The following is a 14132-nucleotide window of genomic DNA, read 5'->3' as shown; positions in this document are numbered from 1 at the left end:
AGAGGAGGGAAGTAAAGGGAAAGTACATTTTAAAATTGAAAAATTGATCTAGAACTTAGATTTGTGGTTGAGGTTTGGAACACACAATTCATTGGTTTTGACAGAGAAGACAAGTTGGAAGATAAACACTAAGGAGAAATGTGATTGTGGGCAGGTTTCTTTACTTCATCTTGTATCCACTCCCTCAGCATTTGGAACTCTGTTATGAAGATAAGCTGCAACTGATTAATGTGAGTGATCAATTATATAAAGAAATATTATGGAGACAGTGCTCTTATTTAAAGATCTTAGAATTTCTGGAAAAGATTGGTTAGTCTCATCCCAAATATTTTTGGTCACCTGATTCTCTTTTCCTATTCTAAACCCTGCCCACTTTCCTATAAACTTTCATCTTGGTGTTTTCTCTTATTCTAGAAGCTTTCATGTCTTTAATCTCATTTAAACTTCACAACAGCCCAGTTAGAGACGTGGAAAGCTCCGTTTTGCAGATGTATTAAAAACCGGGGCTCTGGGACTGGCCCAAGGTCAGGTAAAACACAGGGATAAGCGGGAACGAAGCCAGTTGGTCTCTGGTTACCGGTGCGGCGGCTTCACGCTAGGCCATGGTAACTTTCCCTCCCCCTGGCAGTCCCACCCTGGAAGCGCATTCCCATGAATTTAATCCCAGTCTATCAAAACATGGCCAAAGTCGCTAAATTGTTCCAGTTCGCTGCAGGTCGTGAACAGAATTTCGACTGAACCGATTCTCCTTCCTTATCCCCCGGCTGCTGTGGTCTTTGCGCTGGGGGAGCGGACGCGCGAAGGCGTCCAGACCCCATCGCCCCAGGTTTACCGACAGAGAGACGCTGTTCCTGGGCCTAGGGACCCCGTGGTGACCCTTCTTCCCTGCGAAGACACGGCGGCATGTTTCTCTACGGGGAGGAGCGCGCATGGAAAGGTGGAGGCTCGGTTTAGGTAGCAGGAGGGGCAGCCCATCGATACCCTTGCCAACATGTAGGATACACATCTCTCCGCGTCCTCTGTGCCGCGTGAGCGTCCCGGGTATGGGGAGACTTTACCGCGTCCACGAATCCCTCGCACGATGCGCCCGCGTGTCTCCCCTACCGCTCCCTAGCGGGCCGCGCTGTGCCAGGTGTCGGGGTGCGTGTCGGACGCGCGGGCTGACTTTCCAGCGCCGGGAGCACCTGCTCCGCGTGCAGCGGTGAGGCCTCTGGCCCCGGGAGCCACTCGGGCGCCTCCTGTCCCCCGCCGTCCCCGCGTGAACCGCCGCTCCCCGCGCAACAGTTGGCTGGGCGGGCGGTGCGCGCGCTCCCCGGGCCGTGCGCGCGAGGCGCGCCAGGCGGCCGGGCCGCAAGCGCGGGCCGGGGTCGCGGCGCAGAGGCCTGGCGCTCCCCCAGGCGCGGGCCCGGCCCCTCTCCAGATGCTGCCGCGCGCCGGCCGCCCCCCCGTGCGCCGGTGCCTCCCCCGGGCGCCCAGTGCGCAGGCGCCGGCCGTGAGGACCGACCGTGCGCTGGGCTCCAGCGGGTTGGAGCGGCGGCAGTGGAGGGGACGCGCGGGCTGGCGAACTGACGGGCGGACGGGCCATGTCGCCCCTCACCTGCTGAACTGGAGCACCCGAGGATGTCTACGCTGAGGAAGGTGCGAGCCACCGGGACCGGAGCCGCGCGGGGACTGGGCTAGGGGCGCGAGAACCGTCGGGGGTTGCGGGGGAGAAGGCTGCCCGGCGGGACGGACCGCTGGGGCCCCGCGAGGGCGGCTGGGTGAGGGGCGGGGACCCCGGGGCAGCCTGTGTACTGGGTCCCCTCACCCTGAGCTGCAGGGCGCGCGGGAGCGGGCGCAGAGCGGGGCGTCGCGGAGGGGTGACATTCTCCGCTCGGCCCGGCAAGCTGGGGGACCCGCGGAGACCCGGGAGGAAGCGCCGGCCGGCGAGGGGCTGCGCGCCGGGCTCCGGCTGGGCACCGCGAGGGGATGGGGGCGGCAGGAAGCAAACTGCGCCCCCTCCCCCCGCCCGGCGCAGGACGCCGACCGCCCCTGGGAACGCGTGGAAGGCGCAGGGAGCCCGGGCTCCGCGCGGGGGGCGCAGGGGGCGCGCGGCCGGGTGGCGGGAGGGGTCACTGGCGCCGGGGCGCGGCGCCCGGGGGTGGCTGGAGGAGCGCGTCGGGAGGGCGGCCTCCGGCTCTACGAGTGGGAGCGGAGCGCGGGGGCTTTTTCGGGGCGGTTGCTAAGCGAGCCGCTACCCGGCGCAGGATTCTGTAACCAAGCCTCCCCCGGCAGCGGCTGTTGCCGTTCTGGGCTCGCTCGCTAACGGTAGCAGGAGAAATAAGGAGGCTGTCATTATTACAGCCTGGGCGGCGAGGGGCGGGAGCGGCAGGCACCGGGGGCCGCCTGGCGGGCCAGCCGGGTGCCCGGCGCCCGGCCCCCGGCTCCCGCGTGCGGCGCCGAGAGACGCGGAGCAGAGTGGACGGGACCCGGCGGGGGCTGGGCGAAGAGTCGGGGGTGGGGTGGGGGCCCGCGGGTTCGCCGGCGGAGAGCGGCGAGAACCAGCTCCGGGGGGCGACCTGCGTCGGAAACTCGGGAGCTGCTTCTCCGGCGTCCGCGCTTCGCCGGAACGTGGTCCGGCCGCCTGGGTGTCGCTTCCCCGGTGAATGGCGACTCGGCCGGGCTCCGGATTCGGAATTCGGGACTTGCCGGCGCGGCTGGCTCGGATCGATCAAAATTAAGCGATCGGCAGCGAGTCCTTCCTGTGATTAATTCTGCCAGCACGGGCTGTGGGTGGTTTTGGAGCCGGAAATGTAAAGCGCACCTGCTTATTCTGCCATCTGAGGAGGACTTCAGCCTAGGACTTTCCCCAGGGGCCTCAGCGCCGGGGGTCTTGGGGCTTTGCTCACGGTAACCAGCTCGTGTGTCCTCTTGGACAGTGTGTCTGATTGGAACTCGCGGGCCTGGTGATCTATGACTTAAGGAGGACTCCTGCTTGCAGATGAGAATCGATTGTATTAGTTATTAGAAACCCCCCTGGCATCTCAGCATGGCCTGAGAGAGCCCACAGCCTCGTCCAAAAGGACTCTTTCTCTGTTTCAAAGCCGACACCACAGAGCCATCTCCCCTCCCCCGACACCTTGGAAGGAACAACATTTGGATTTGAGGTTAATGTGCGTTACAACACCATTTTCATTTTACTTCCTTTACACTCTCCGCAAAAGGTAATAGGTAACCAAGGCAAAAAATGGTGAAATTATGAAAAAAATGGTAATTCTTGGCAGGTCAAGCTGTTACTCTGGTGTTTAAAAAAAAATGTCATTAATCAGGATTTTCCAGTAGCCAAATTGTCTTGTGCAGGTGGCTGGGTGACTCACAGATTTAGCTCTGATAGTAATTGTAGAGTGTGTGTACCACTTCCTTTTAGATGGTGTGACTTTCTCATTGCTTGGAAGGGAACAAATTAGAATATTTTATACCCCACATCTGGAAGCAGGACCAGCAGGCTGTGGGGAACACTCTCTGCTCAGGCACATCTGGGCTGGGAGAGGTATGGACCCAGTGAATGAAAACAGTAAAAAGAAATAGTCCTGTCCTGAAGCTCGCAGCCCCTTCCCACCAGCACTCTCGAGTCCCGTCCCAGGTCAGGAGTTCCATCAATGGGGGGGTTTCTCCTCTGTGATCCCCCATCAAGGGAGGCCTGCTTTGTGTCTGCGAGCCCCTCCTGCCCCCTCGTGCCCTCCTGTCCCTAATTTCCTCTGTTCTTGGTTAAGAAATCGATAAGCATTGGATGACTTACCCTAGCGATCTATCATGTCATATCTGCAGATTACATTTTAGGTTAAAGCGCAAAATGAATTCTACATAAATAATCCAAAGTGTTGAAGGAATTTAAGTTTTCTCACCACAAAGATGTTTTCTATATGCATTCTGTCCTATTTGACTTTCCATGTTGGTAATCATTTATTCCCTTTCCTTCCACTTACAGTATAACTATCCAAAGTGGCTGGAGATAGAAGTAAACGTGTGCTTATTCACCAATGTGTTTGTGCCTTAGGTTTCTTGTGTTGTAGGCGAATTAATAACAATATATCTTATTTCTATAGAATTCAGATTGCTTTGCATGATTTCTCCCCAGTGACATAAATGTGTCCTCCTATGGCAGTCTATTGCTTCTCCTATTTTTGTCTACTTCATTTTTGAAATTGGTGGAAATTTCACATTAAATACTAAAAGTGAAAAAGCACTTTGCACAATTTAAATCACGTTAGATTTCGGATACCCAGAATCCAACCAATTCTGAAACTAAATTCTAACATTTTAAAGCTTGTTAGAGGATTTGTTATCTGTGTTTTTAGCAGAGTGTCTTCCATCGTGTGCCTACATGATGAAACTGAAGAAATGCTGTAATTCTTTTATATTTGAGGAAAAACTTCATGATTTCTCAGTCACTCAAGGAGTTGAGTAATATACACTTTGATCATAGATTTTAAAGGGAAATTAATTAAATGTATTATTTATTGACCCTTGGAGTGGATATGCCATGGTCATTCACTGGATACAATAAAAATAACTATGATTCATCATTTTGGCCAGATGGGAGTCATATTTAAAACATTGGCAGCATGTTGGTTATAAAAGAATTATGGGCCACCCAACAGGAAGTTAGCGGGCAAAGCATTCTCTGCAGTTAAAAATCATTCTGATCAACCACAGCTTTACATACAAGTTGTTTTTATCATGGAACCATATTTCCAGCAGATCGCCAGCTTTTAAAGTAGGTGTCGTTGTCTTCTGGGCATGTGTGTCAGAAAGACTGAGCACGGTAGCTTCCAGTTTATTCATGGCAGACACTCTCGTTTACGGGGAGCTAAGCATGTGGGCTTTGGCGTCGACGGGTATGGTTGGGGGGTGCAGATTCCCCCCTAAATCCTGCATCTGCCGTTAGGAGAGCCTTTACCTTTACAGCACCCTTCCTTTCCAGGGCTTAACACCGGTGACAAACAGCGGGTTTGGAGCCGGTGTTAACCTCCTGGGCCAAGGCAGTGGCGTCTGCATGTAAGATCAGTTGTCCCTTTCTCGGCGGGGCCTCTGCCCTGGCCGCACCCGCTGTGAAAAGCCTCGTCAGGCATTAGCTCCGGGGCCCTTGAGGGCCCTCACCCTCAGTCCGGAAGGGCGCCTCCCATTTCTGGAGGTTCCGACATTCCCGCAAGGAGCTTCAGTTGCGGCTCGTCTTGAGAGAACGCATCTCCTGGGAAATGTCCCCGGTTAGTTTCTCCTGACCTTTGCTCTTGCACCATCGTCTGTCTTGGGGGGTCTCCAAGGAGCTGAACTTACCAGGCTGACTGCAGACGGCTTCTGTGGTCTACGCTGCCTGGCCCTGCAGGATACCTGCACGCTGCTCTCTTCGGAGAGACTGCCTAGCCCACTTCTAGGGTGTGGCTGTTTGGGGGCGGGCTCCTGGCTGCGTAAGGAGGTCAGGACCCCATCACCCCTCCGGGAAGAGCACAGCGTTTCCTCTCAGCCGAGAATGGAGAGCTTTAGGAGGTAAATCTAAAAGGATGTAGGTCCCTCACATGCAGCCTGGGGCGGGGTGGCCTGTCCATCCTGGGAAGCCAGTACCCAGGATGGCAGGGCCGGGCCACGGGTGGACAGCAGGGCCATGGACGGACGCACTTGGTCCTACGACGTCACTGAGGTCCAGCGTCAGGTAGGGCTTGAAACTGTCATTGCCGTGGGTTTCTGTCCTGACCACCCAACGGGATGTAAAGGTTTTTAGTTTCCCGAAAAATTTCCTCTTTAAAGCTCTCATTGCGGGGTGACATTTATCCATCATCCGGTGACACTTGTCTGGTATGCCTTTTTGTGTGTATCCACAGGAAAAAAAAAAGTAATTTTTGTTAAAAAGGAATAAGTACTTGAAACCAGCCCTTGCATAAAATTGTAGCAAAATTTGTTAAAAAGTAACTTTGTAAACCTAAGTGGTCGTTATCTTTAAAAACATGTGCCGTACTCTGCACAAAAGAAAAAAATATTGAAATGATCTCCTAGCACCCACGGAGTACACGTCTTAGGCCAAGCAACGTAAAATCATCCTCTTGTGCCTAATGGAAATGTGTCCTACTAGTGTTGTATGATGCCAGCCAGCAGCTTTTTATACTGGCCACGTAGGTAGTGATTAGGAGTGAGGGTGAGGGTTCTGGAGTCAGGCAGCCTGGGGGGCTGCGTGGCACCGGCCGTTTATTTGCCCTCATTATATTTTTGGCCTTCATCACTAAAGGAGGGACGGATCCAATATTAACAGGGTAGTGTTGTCACGAGGATTAAATGAATTGATGAGAGTAAGGCAGTTAGAACAGCATACATAGTAAATGCCCAACATGTGTCCACTATGTTGATCATGAAGAAATGAAATTGGGGCCCAGTTTGGGCCATCCTGCATTGGACGTAATGAAGCCACTCTCCAAATCCCCATAACACTTAGGTATTTACTATTTCCAGTCTTCTTTTACTTTCTTTTATATCTGTTTTGCCACCTCTTTCCAAAAAGTTTTTTGACTCACTGACAAAAGGACAAGGTCCAAGAAATGAAATAAAGTAGAAACAGGCAATTAGAGCAAACAAGTGTGGTAACCACAAGGGTTAACATAGTCCTCTGGGCCTCAATTTTTTTTTTTTTTTTTTTGCGGTACGCGGGCCTCTCACTGTTGTGGCCTCTCCCGTTGCGGAGCACAGGCTCCGGACGCGCAGGCTCAGCGGCCATGGCTCACGGGCCCAGCCGCTCTGCGGCATGTGGGATCTTCCCGGACCGGGGCACGAACCCGCGTCCCCTGCATTGGCAGGCGGACTCTCAACCACTGTGCCACCAGGGAAGCCCTGGGCCTCAATTTTGAGTCGGAGTTTCCTGGAAGCCAACTCAACAGACCAGAAGACACAGGCCCTCGCTTGGTTCCCTTGTGGGGTGGACGTCGCAAACACGCTTTACAGTGAAGAAAAGATTTTCCCAAGTGCTGAATCGTGAAAGCTGCTCTCGTGGTTGACTTTGTATAGAGGGGTTGGGTTAGATCATATACATCAGTTATACAAACACAGAAGTGTTTTTCATGATTACAGTAGCCTTTGGAGGAAAGCAAAACATACGCAGGCAACCCGTAAGAGGTGCAGTGACCTTTTCCTCGTATTTCTGCGTTCCCTCCGTGACCAGATGGGAAACTGGGGATTCGGGAGACGGGCTCTGAGCTCTGGATCTCCCCCTGGTCTACTTCAGTTTAGCATTTATATGTGGGATCGAGTTGTGTGTCTCGGGGAAAACTCAGATCTCTCAGGTCACATGTATCTTATTTCCCACTGTGCTTTCATGTAAATCAAGTGTCTCAGCCTAAGACAAGGCCCCTGGAGCAGACGCATCGTCGCTGCTGTCCCCGCTTCCACGCCATCCACCCCGCCTGGCGGGGAGCAGAGCTCCAGCCCCCTGGGGCGCAGGAGCTATTTCAGCAGCTCCTCCTGATGCCATCGGAAGGCCCAGTGCCTTCCCTGTGCGCTTGCGATGGGGGTGACCCTCACGCGCCCCAAGGGGAGTCCCCGGCTTGTCTTGCCCTTCAGGAGGACAGCCTGCCCTTCTCAGCCCCGGGCCTGCCTGTGTGCTGCTGTGAATGGACAGGCGCGTGAAGGGCACACTGTTCCCCGTGGTGTTTACCAGACTCACCACTGCCCTTGCTTGGTGGGGAAGACTCTCCCTCACCAGCACTGGTTTTTCTTTTCTCCATTTTCCTCCTATTTATCCTCTCAGACCTCGAACTGCGTGTTCCCAGACCCTGGATGCCACTGCTCATCCACTGGGGTCCCTGGGCCTTAGGGACATTCCTGGGGAGACCTTGTTCCTCCTCCTGCCAGGAGAAACAGGGAACGGACAGATTTGGCAACCTCACAATTCCCACCATAGCATTTTAGATCGTATCACTCAATACATGTTCGAATGGATACGTAGATCCATAAGCAGCGGACCCTTCGCACACTCGAGAAAGGTTCCTCAGTTACGGGCGGGCTTTACCTCTTGCTTCTCCAAGTTGCATGAGTCTCACCAAGACAGGACACCTCACACGCACGTCAATGGATTTGCTTGTTTTATGAAACTTTTGGCTGTTTAAAAATAATTTCCATTTTCTGACATTCTTTGTAATATTTTGAGAGTTTCTAAATACATTTCTGAATATCTGTTTTCTGATTCTATTAAAAACTTAATCATGAATCCATATTATAGATAATTTAGACGTTTTCATCAACAGTCGAATGTTGTACCGTCAAGCTTCCACTGTGACCGTTGTATAGCATTCCCGCGTCTACAACATAATCGTCTAGATTATTACTATGGTTAGGTTCAAAGTTTGATTTTTGTTGTGAGAGATGGGTTATGCAGCTCTTTAAAGCAACCAAACAGTAATTCTTAGTCTTCAATTCATCCACTTGCTTGTTTCTCCAGTGGTATTTTATTAAAAGTCACAGCAGGCACTCCATTAAAAAAAAAAAAAAATCTTCTTTTGCATATAACTAGTCCCAGCAATTTCACTTCTGGGAACGTATCCTAAGGGAATAATCATGAATTTACAGGAAATCAGCTAAACAGATGTTCACTCCAGTTTTGTTCCACAGTAAAATATTGGAAAATAGCAATAACTGGAGATTGGATAAATTCATTATGATATAGCATCGTAAAAAAATACACAGCCATTAAAAAGATGAAGATTAAATGTTTAATACTACAGAGGGGTGTCCGTATCCCATTAGGTGAAGGAACCAGGTTACCAAACAGCACGCACAGCACCCTTGTCTCTTCCCTGAAGCTGCTGTGCGGGGGACACAGCAGGAAGTCTGGAAGGACCCAGCAGCTGGTGGGGGGTGGGGTGGGTGGGGAGGGGGTTGTCACCCAGTGGCATCAGCACCTTGCTCGGGATCCAGGCCTCGTCCCAGAGCAGTCTGCGCCACCCAGCACCACCCAACACCTGCCGCCCGCGTGACTGAGTCCCCTCTTGAGGCCCAACCTTGCTGCTCCCTCCGTGCCGTTCCCTGAGCAGCTGGCCTGGGAGGCTTGGCATTGGGGCCCTCGCACGGCCCGTGCCTGCGCTCCCCATAGGTCGAGGGCGCGTCCCTCTGTGGGGTCCGATAGTTGCTGTATCAAAGACCCTCGGAAGCACTTGTGGGGTAACGTGGCACAAGTTGGCTTCTCACGTCAAGTCAGGACAGGTTTTCTTGGTCCCCCAAATGGTCACCCTGTAACCAGGCTCTTTCTGTCTGGTGGCTCTGCCACCATCATCCTCATCCAATCAGTAGAGGGAAGAGCTGGGGGACCACGTGGGCGTGGCCTGGGAGCACATGCACCACTTCTGCTCCTGTTTCCTTGGCCTCTGTCATGTGCTATACGCACCTCAAGGGAGGCGGGAAAGAAGAGGAAAGGGTTTGTGATCAGCTGACTGTTTTGGGAAGCCTCCCTTGTTTCATTTATGGAGTGAAGAGACCTTCCCTAGAACATCTCCAGAAGTCTTTACCTCCTATCCCGTCATGCCTCACCGTTACGGCGAGAAGAATGGGATCATTGTCTGGGTTTAGGTTCATCTTAAGCCGCCCCTCAGGCTGTGCCTGGTGCCCCTGAGGCCATGCAGACGAGGGTGACCCCTGGGGAAAAGCTGATTTACCTTAGAAATCAGGAGGGGGATGGCTGTCTGGGTATCTACCCATAGTGTCTATTACACGGCTATTGTGAATTTATAAATTGCCTGGGGCACAACATAACACTTCTGTAATCTAATAATGTCTTAAAGGAATCTTTATGCATCTGTGCAGTAAAGGATTGCAGAGCTGTTGTAAAGCGAATAGGACAGAGAAACACCTTCTGCTGACCCACTAGACCCGCTGTAACTAGTCCACCTTTGATCAGTTGTCAATACGGCCACCGTCTGATGGAATTCACGTGTCAGGGTTCTCAAGTCACAGAAACAAAGTCCCGCTAACTTTAGCACGACGGACCCCACTGGCAGGACCTGGACGAGCTCTCGGCTGAGGGGAGGCTGAAGAAGCTTCAGGAAGGTAGGAGCCCCACGGCAGGGGTGTGGAAGCGTCCCCCGGCCATCCCTCAGCGCTTCGTCCCTGCCTTGCTCTGAGAGGTGAAGCATCCCGGGGCTGCTCCGTTTCAGCCTCAGGCGTGCGGGGCACCGGGGTTGGGGGTGGCAGTGGGCCAGGCAGACATATGCAGTCTTATCCCGTGACCCAAAGGGGAAACCCTTGCCTGGCCTTTCCCCAGTAGAGCACTGGAGTCCAAACTGGGAGGAAGGTGAGATGTAGTATCTCGTGTCATGCTACAACATGCTTATGTATTTAAAAGAGACACCCACATAGGGACATTGGGTAAAATCAAGGTCCACGGTGTCAGACATCTAGCAGTGTCCCCAGAGACGACTCAGGTTATTAATTGTGGGCAATGCGCACAGCCCATTCCTTGGCTCTGCGTCTGAGCCGCCGTCGCATCCTTTACAGGTTTTCTCTGTTCTAGGGTTAGGATAGGCTTTGGAAAGCATTCAGTGTTTTTCTGGGAAACAAAAATAGGCAAAACCCGGAGGTCAGTGCTTTACTGTCAGACTCGGTAACGCATTTCCTTGGCTACCAGATCTTCTCTTTGTTATATTTATTCCACTTTTGGAGACTCTTCTCTCCTGTGATATATTTTGTTCTGTCATAGCTGTGGTGAATTGGGGGCTGCTTGGGCTGCTTTCATACATTTTTCTTTTCTTTTTTTTCTGGTCATCTAATCTGCTAAATATTTAGAAATTATAGAGAAGCACAAATTAATGACTTGGAAGTCACCAATAATTCCATGACCTAGAAGGACCAATAATTCCATGACCAGTTGTGTCTTCTTATTCTTTAAACCCAAACTGGGAACTGTCCTGGGTTTTTTTTTTTTTTTTTTTTCACTTTATATTCTTTTCTGAGAACTTGCCCAAATTTTCAAAATATTCTTTGACAGTTTGATTTTAATTGAAGTATAATATTCCAGTATGCAGTGTTATTCAGCCATTCCCCTATTGCTGAATGTTTAAGTTGCTTGCAAAAATTTTTGGCCATTAATCTGTGATTATTATTATTATTTTTGTAACATCTTTATTGGAGTATAATTGCTTTACAATGGTGTGTTAGTTTCTGCTTTATAACAAAGTGAATCACTTATACATATACATATGTTCCCATATCTCTTCCCTCTTGCGTCTCCCTCCCTCCCACCCTCCCTATCCCACCCCTCTAGGTGGTCACAAAGAACCGAGCTGTGATTAATGTCTTTTTTGATGTTTTCTGAAAGTGTAACTTTTCTCTAGTAAATTCCTAGAAATAGAATTACTGGGTTAATGGATGTATCTAGTGTATTAGGGCTGCTATAACAAATTACCACAAACTCAGGGGCTTAAAACTACAGGAAACAAGAGAAGCCCAAAATCAAGGCATTCCAGAGCTGCGTTCCCTCCAGAGGGCCCAGGAAAAGATCCTTCCTGCCTCTTCCAGCTTCTGGTGCCTGACCTGGCTCCCTTGGCTTGTGGTCCCATCACTCCCATCTCTGCCCTGTCTTCACGGGCCATCTCCTCTGCGTCTGTGTCTCCCGTTCTGTCCACCTCGAATCTCTCTCCTAAGGATACTAGTCATTGGACCCAGGGCCCACTCAGATAATCCAGGATTTTTTCCTCATGTCAAAGTTCTTAATTTCATCACAGGTGAAAAAGACCTGTTTTCCAAATGAGGTCATGATTGTAGATTCCAGGGATTTCTGTGGTGACACCCCCATACAGTGGGTATGAACATTCCATGAACCTTGAACCTGCTGGTGACCAGAGCCTCCTGCCAGTGTTGAATACGAGGCTCATTTTGCTGCCACCTCGCCAAGTACAGGGAAAAGGGCAGCCGACTGTGCCACAGGTAGGGCTTTGTAAGGGCAACAAAGGAAAACAAGCAAAGAGCAGCAAAGGAAAGGGTCAGTAGATTCGACCAGAGCTCGTGGGAGCTTCTCTTTGCCCACCCAAGTAAGGCTGCATGGTGAGCCTGGAGCGCGGTCCTTCTCATCCTGAAAAACAGGCTAATTCCTTTATATGCAAAGGTTTTTCAAGTGTGCATAAAAGTGGATGGGGAAAAAAACAAGAAATTGGTGAAGGGGTCGGTAAGCATTTGAGAATGAGAACCACTAGTGAATGGTAACAAAAAGGCAAGTGAAAACATCACTTTTTAAAAAACTTATCAAGTGGGTTATTATTTAAAAAATACCACACATTTTCAGTGTTGGATTTTCAAGGCCTCTGTCTGTTTGCATCTTCAATCTTCCCAGATGCGCCTGCAGTGGCATTTTGTTGCTGGGCGCCCAGTCCCTCCTGGGCTTGCTGACCAGAGAACCTTGTGTTCCAACTTTATAATAAGTGTAGATTTCCTGTTTCAAAGGTTTAATGGGATAGCATTTTTAAAAAGAATTGAAGCTGGCTAAATTTAGTGTCTGAAAAGTGTCCAGATCGAAAATAGCTCTATTCCAAAATATCTGTCTCCAGGCCTGTGCTGTTTGGGGTTTTGGGAAGGTGAAATTTCTGCTTCCTGTCCCATCAGCAAACAGGTGTCACCAGCCATGCGCTCTCATGACAGCCTGTCACCGAGAAGGTCCTCGTTCCTCGTGCGCTGGCCGGCCTCTTCCATTGGGGCATAATTGCCTGAGGTGGGTGCGTTGCTTCTGACACGGCCCTGATGATCCATGAGGAGGGTCACTTTCCTCTCCTCCTCTGTTCTTCCTACTGGTTCTTATTCTTGGCTCTTCTGAAGACTTTAAATGAGATGAATCATAATGTTAAAAAACATAAGGCTTGGGCTTCCCTGGTGGCGCAGTGGTTGAGAGTCCGCCTGCCGATGCAGGGGACACAGGTTCGTGCCCTGGTCCGGGAAGATCCCACATGCCGCAGAGCGGCTGGGCCCGTGAGCCATGGCTGCTGAGCCTGCGCGTCCGGAGCCTGTGCTCCGCAACGGGAGAGGCCACGACAGTGAGAGGCCCGCATACCAAAAAATAAAAAAAATAAGGCTTTTTCTGGGATTCCTTTCCCTTTCTTCATTCTTACAGTAAGTGTTGAATTTCTGCTTCATCTTATTTTTTTCAAGCTTAATGTTATTATTTTTTTCTTAAGAAATAGCATTCTCTTAGCCCAGGATAGGGTCATCCCTTGATTTTTGTGGCATGGAGCTCAGGTGAACCCAGTGTTTGCTCCTAAACCCCACCTTGAAAGAACACACAGAGTACAGAGAAGAGCGTCTTTTGCCTTATTTGGGTCAAGTATTATCATCTCTCTCTTGCAAACGTGAGAACAGAGGCCTGAATAGTTGGGAAGCCTTTGCAGTGAGGGGCACAGGCGTAAGGTTTAGGCCGTCAGGAGCCGCATAGCCTCGGACCTTGTCATTCCTGGGGAAGCGAGGACAGTGGCTACTCTGGCGGGATCCCTCCTTCGCCTCCAGAACCTGAACTTTACACATGCACCTTCTGAGGAAGAGAGACAACGGGCACGTTTGTAATCCTGTCATTTTTCTTTAGTGTTACTTCTGGGCTAAGGCAGCCACGATTTGTTTTATAATTCAGCATTGTCAAGAGTCGGGGGCATTTGATCCCTAGGAGGAACGAAGTCTGCTTAATCCTAAGTAGGCCTGGATGACATCTCCTTCTAGGACAGAAGAGTCTAGAGTTTCTGTTAAGATACCAGGTGTCGCTAAAGGTGTTTGGAAATCACGGACAGATTCTCAGGGAGTCAGAAGTCCCCGGGGAGGCCGCCGGGGGAGGTGGGAGGTGCCCGGGCAGTAAATGAACCCGGAAAGAGAGTGAAGAGGGAGGACGTAACCGGAGGGCGAGCCGTTCACCAGCTCAGAAGCTTCTCTGAGTTCGTTATTCCTCCGCTCCAATGTTGTAGATGTAAAGAGTTTACCAGCGCACCAGGTGGAGATGTATCTGCTTCGTAAACAGGCTTGTGTGTCCTCTCATGATCCAAGATAATAGAACGAGGTAAAGACTCATTATTTTGCTTGACGTCTTTAAAAAAATGTTGTGTAGAGAACGCAGGGTGTGTTTTGGGGTCTACAGCAAGTGAGGGGTGACGGCC

At 51.1% G+C, this 14132-nt stretch overlaps 1 protein-coding gene across 4 annotated transcripts in view; it reads left to right on the top strand.

Moving 5' to 3' along the window:
• Window positions 1-1474: 1474 nt before the first annotated feature.
• DLGAP2 (DLG associated protein 2) overlaps window positions 1475-14132 on the top strand; it is a 717919-nt gene continuing 705261 nt past the window's right edge. For all 4 annotated transcript variants that reach the window (XM_060291519.1, XM_060291516.1, XM_060291520.1 and 1 more), the window contains exon 1: window positions 1475-1638. In XM_060291519.1, the coding sequence (XP_060147502.1) occupies window positions 1621-1638 (18 nt within the window). In that variant the 5' untranslated portion in view covers window positions 1475-1620. The remainder of the gene's footprint in view (window positions 1639-14132) is intronic.

Source organism: Globicephala melas, chromosome 21 (assembly GCF_963455315.2).
Source record: "Globicephala melas chromosome 21, mGloMel1.2, whole genome shotgun sequence".
NCBI lineage: Eukaryota > Metazoa > Chordata > Mammalia > Artiodactyla > Delphinidae > Globicephala > Globicephala melas.
Note: the sequence above shows the minus strand (reverse complement) of the source record. Positions and strands in the feature narration are given on the sequence as shown.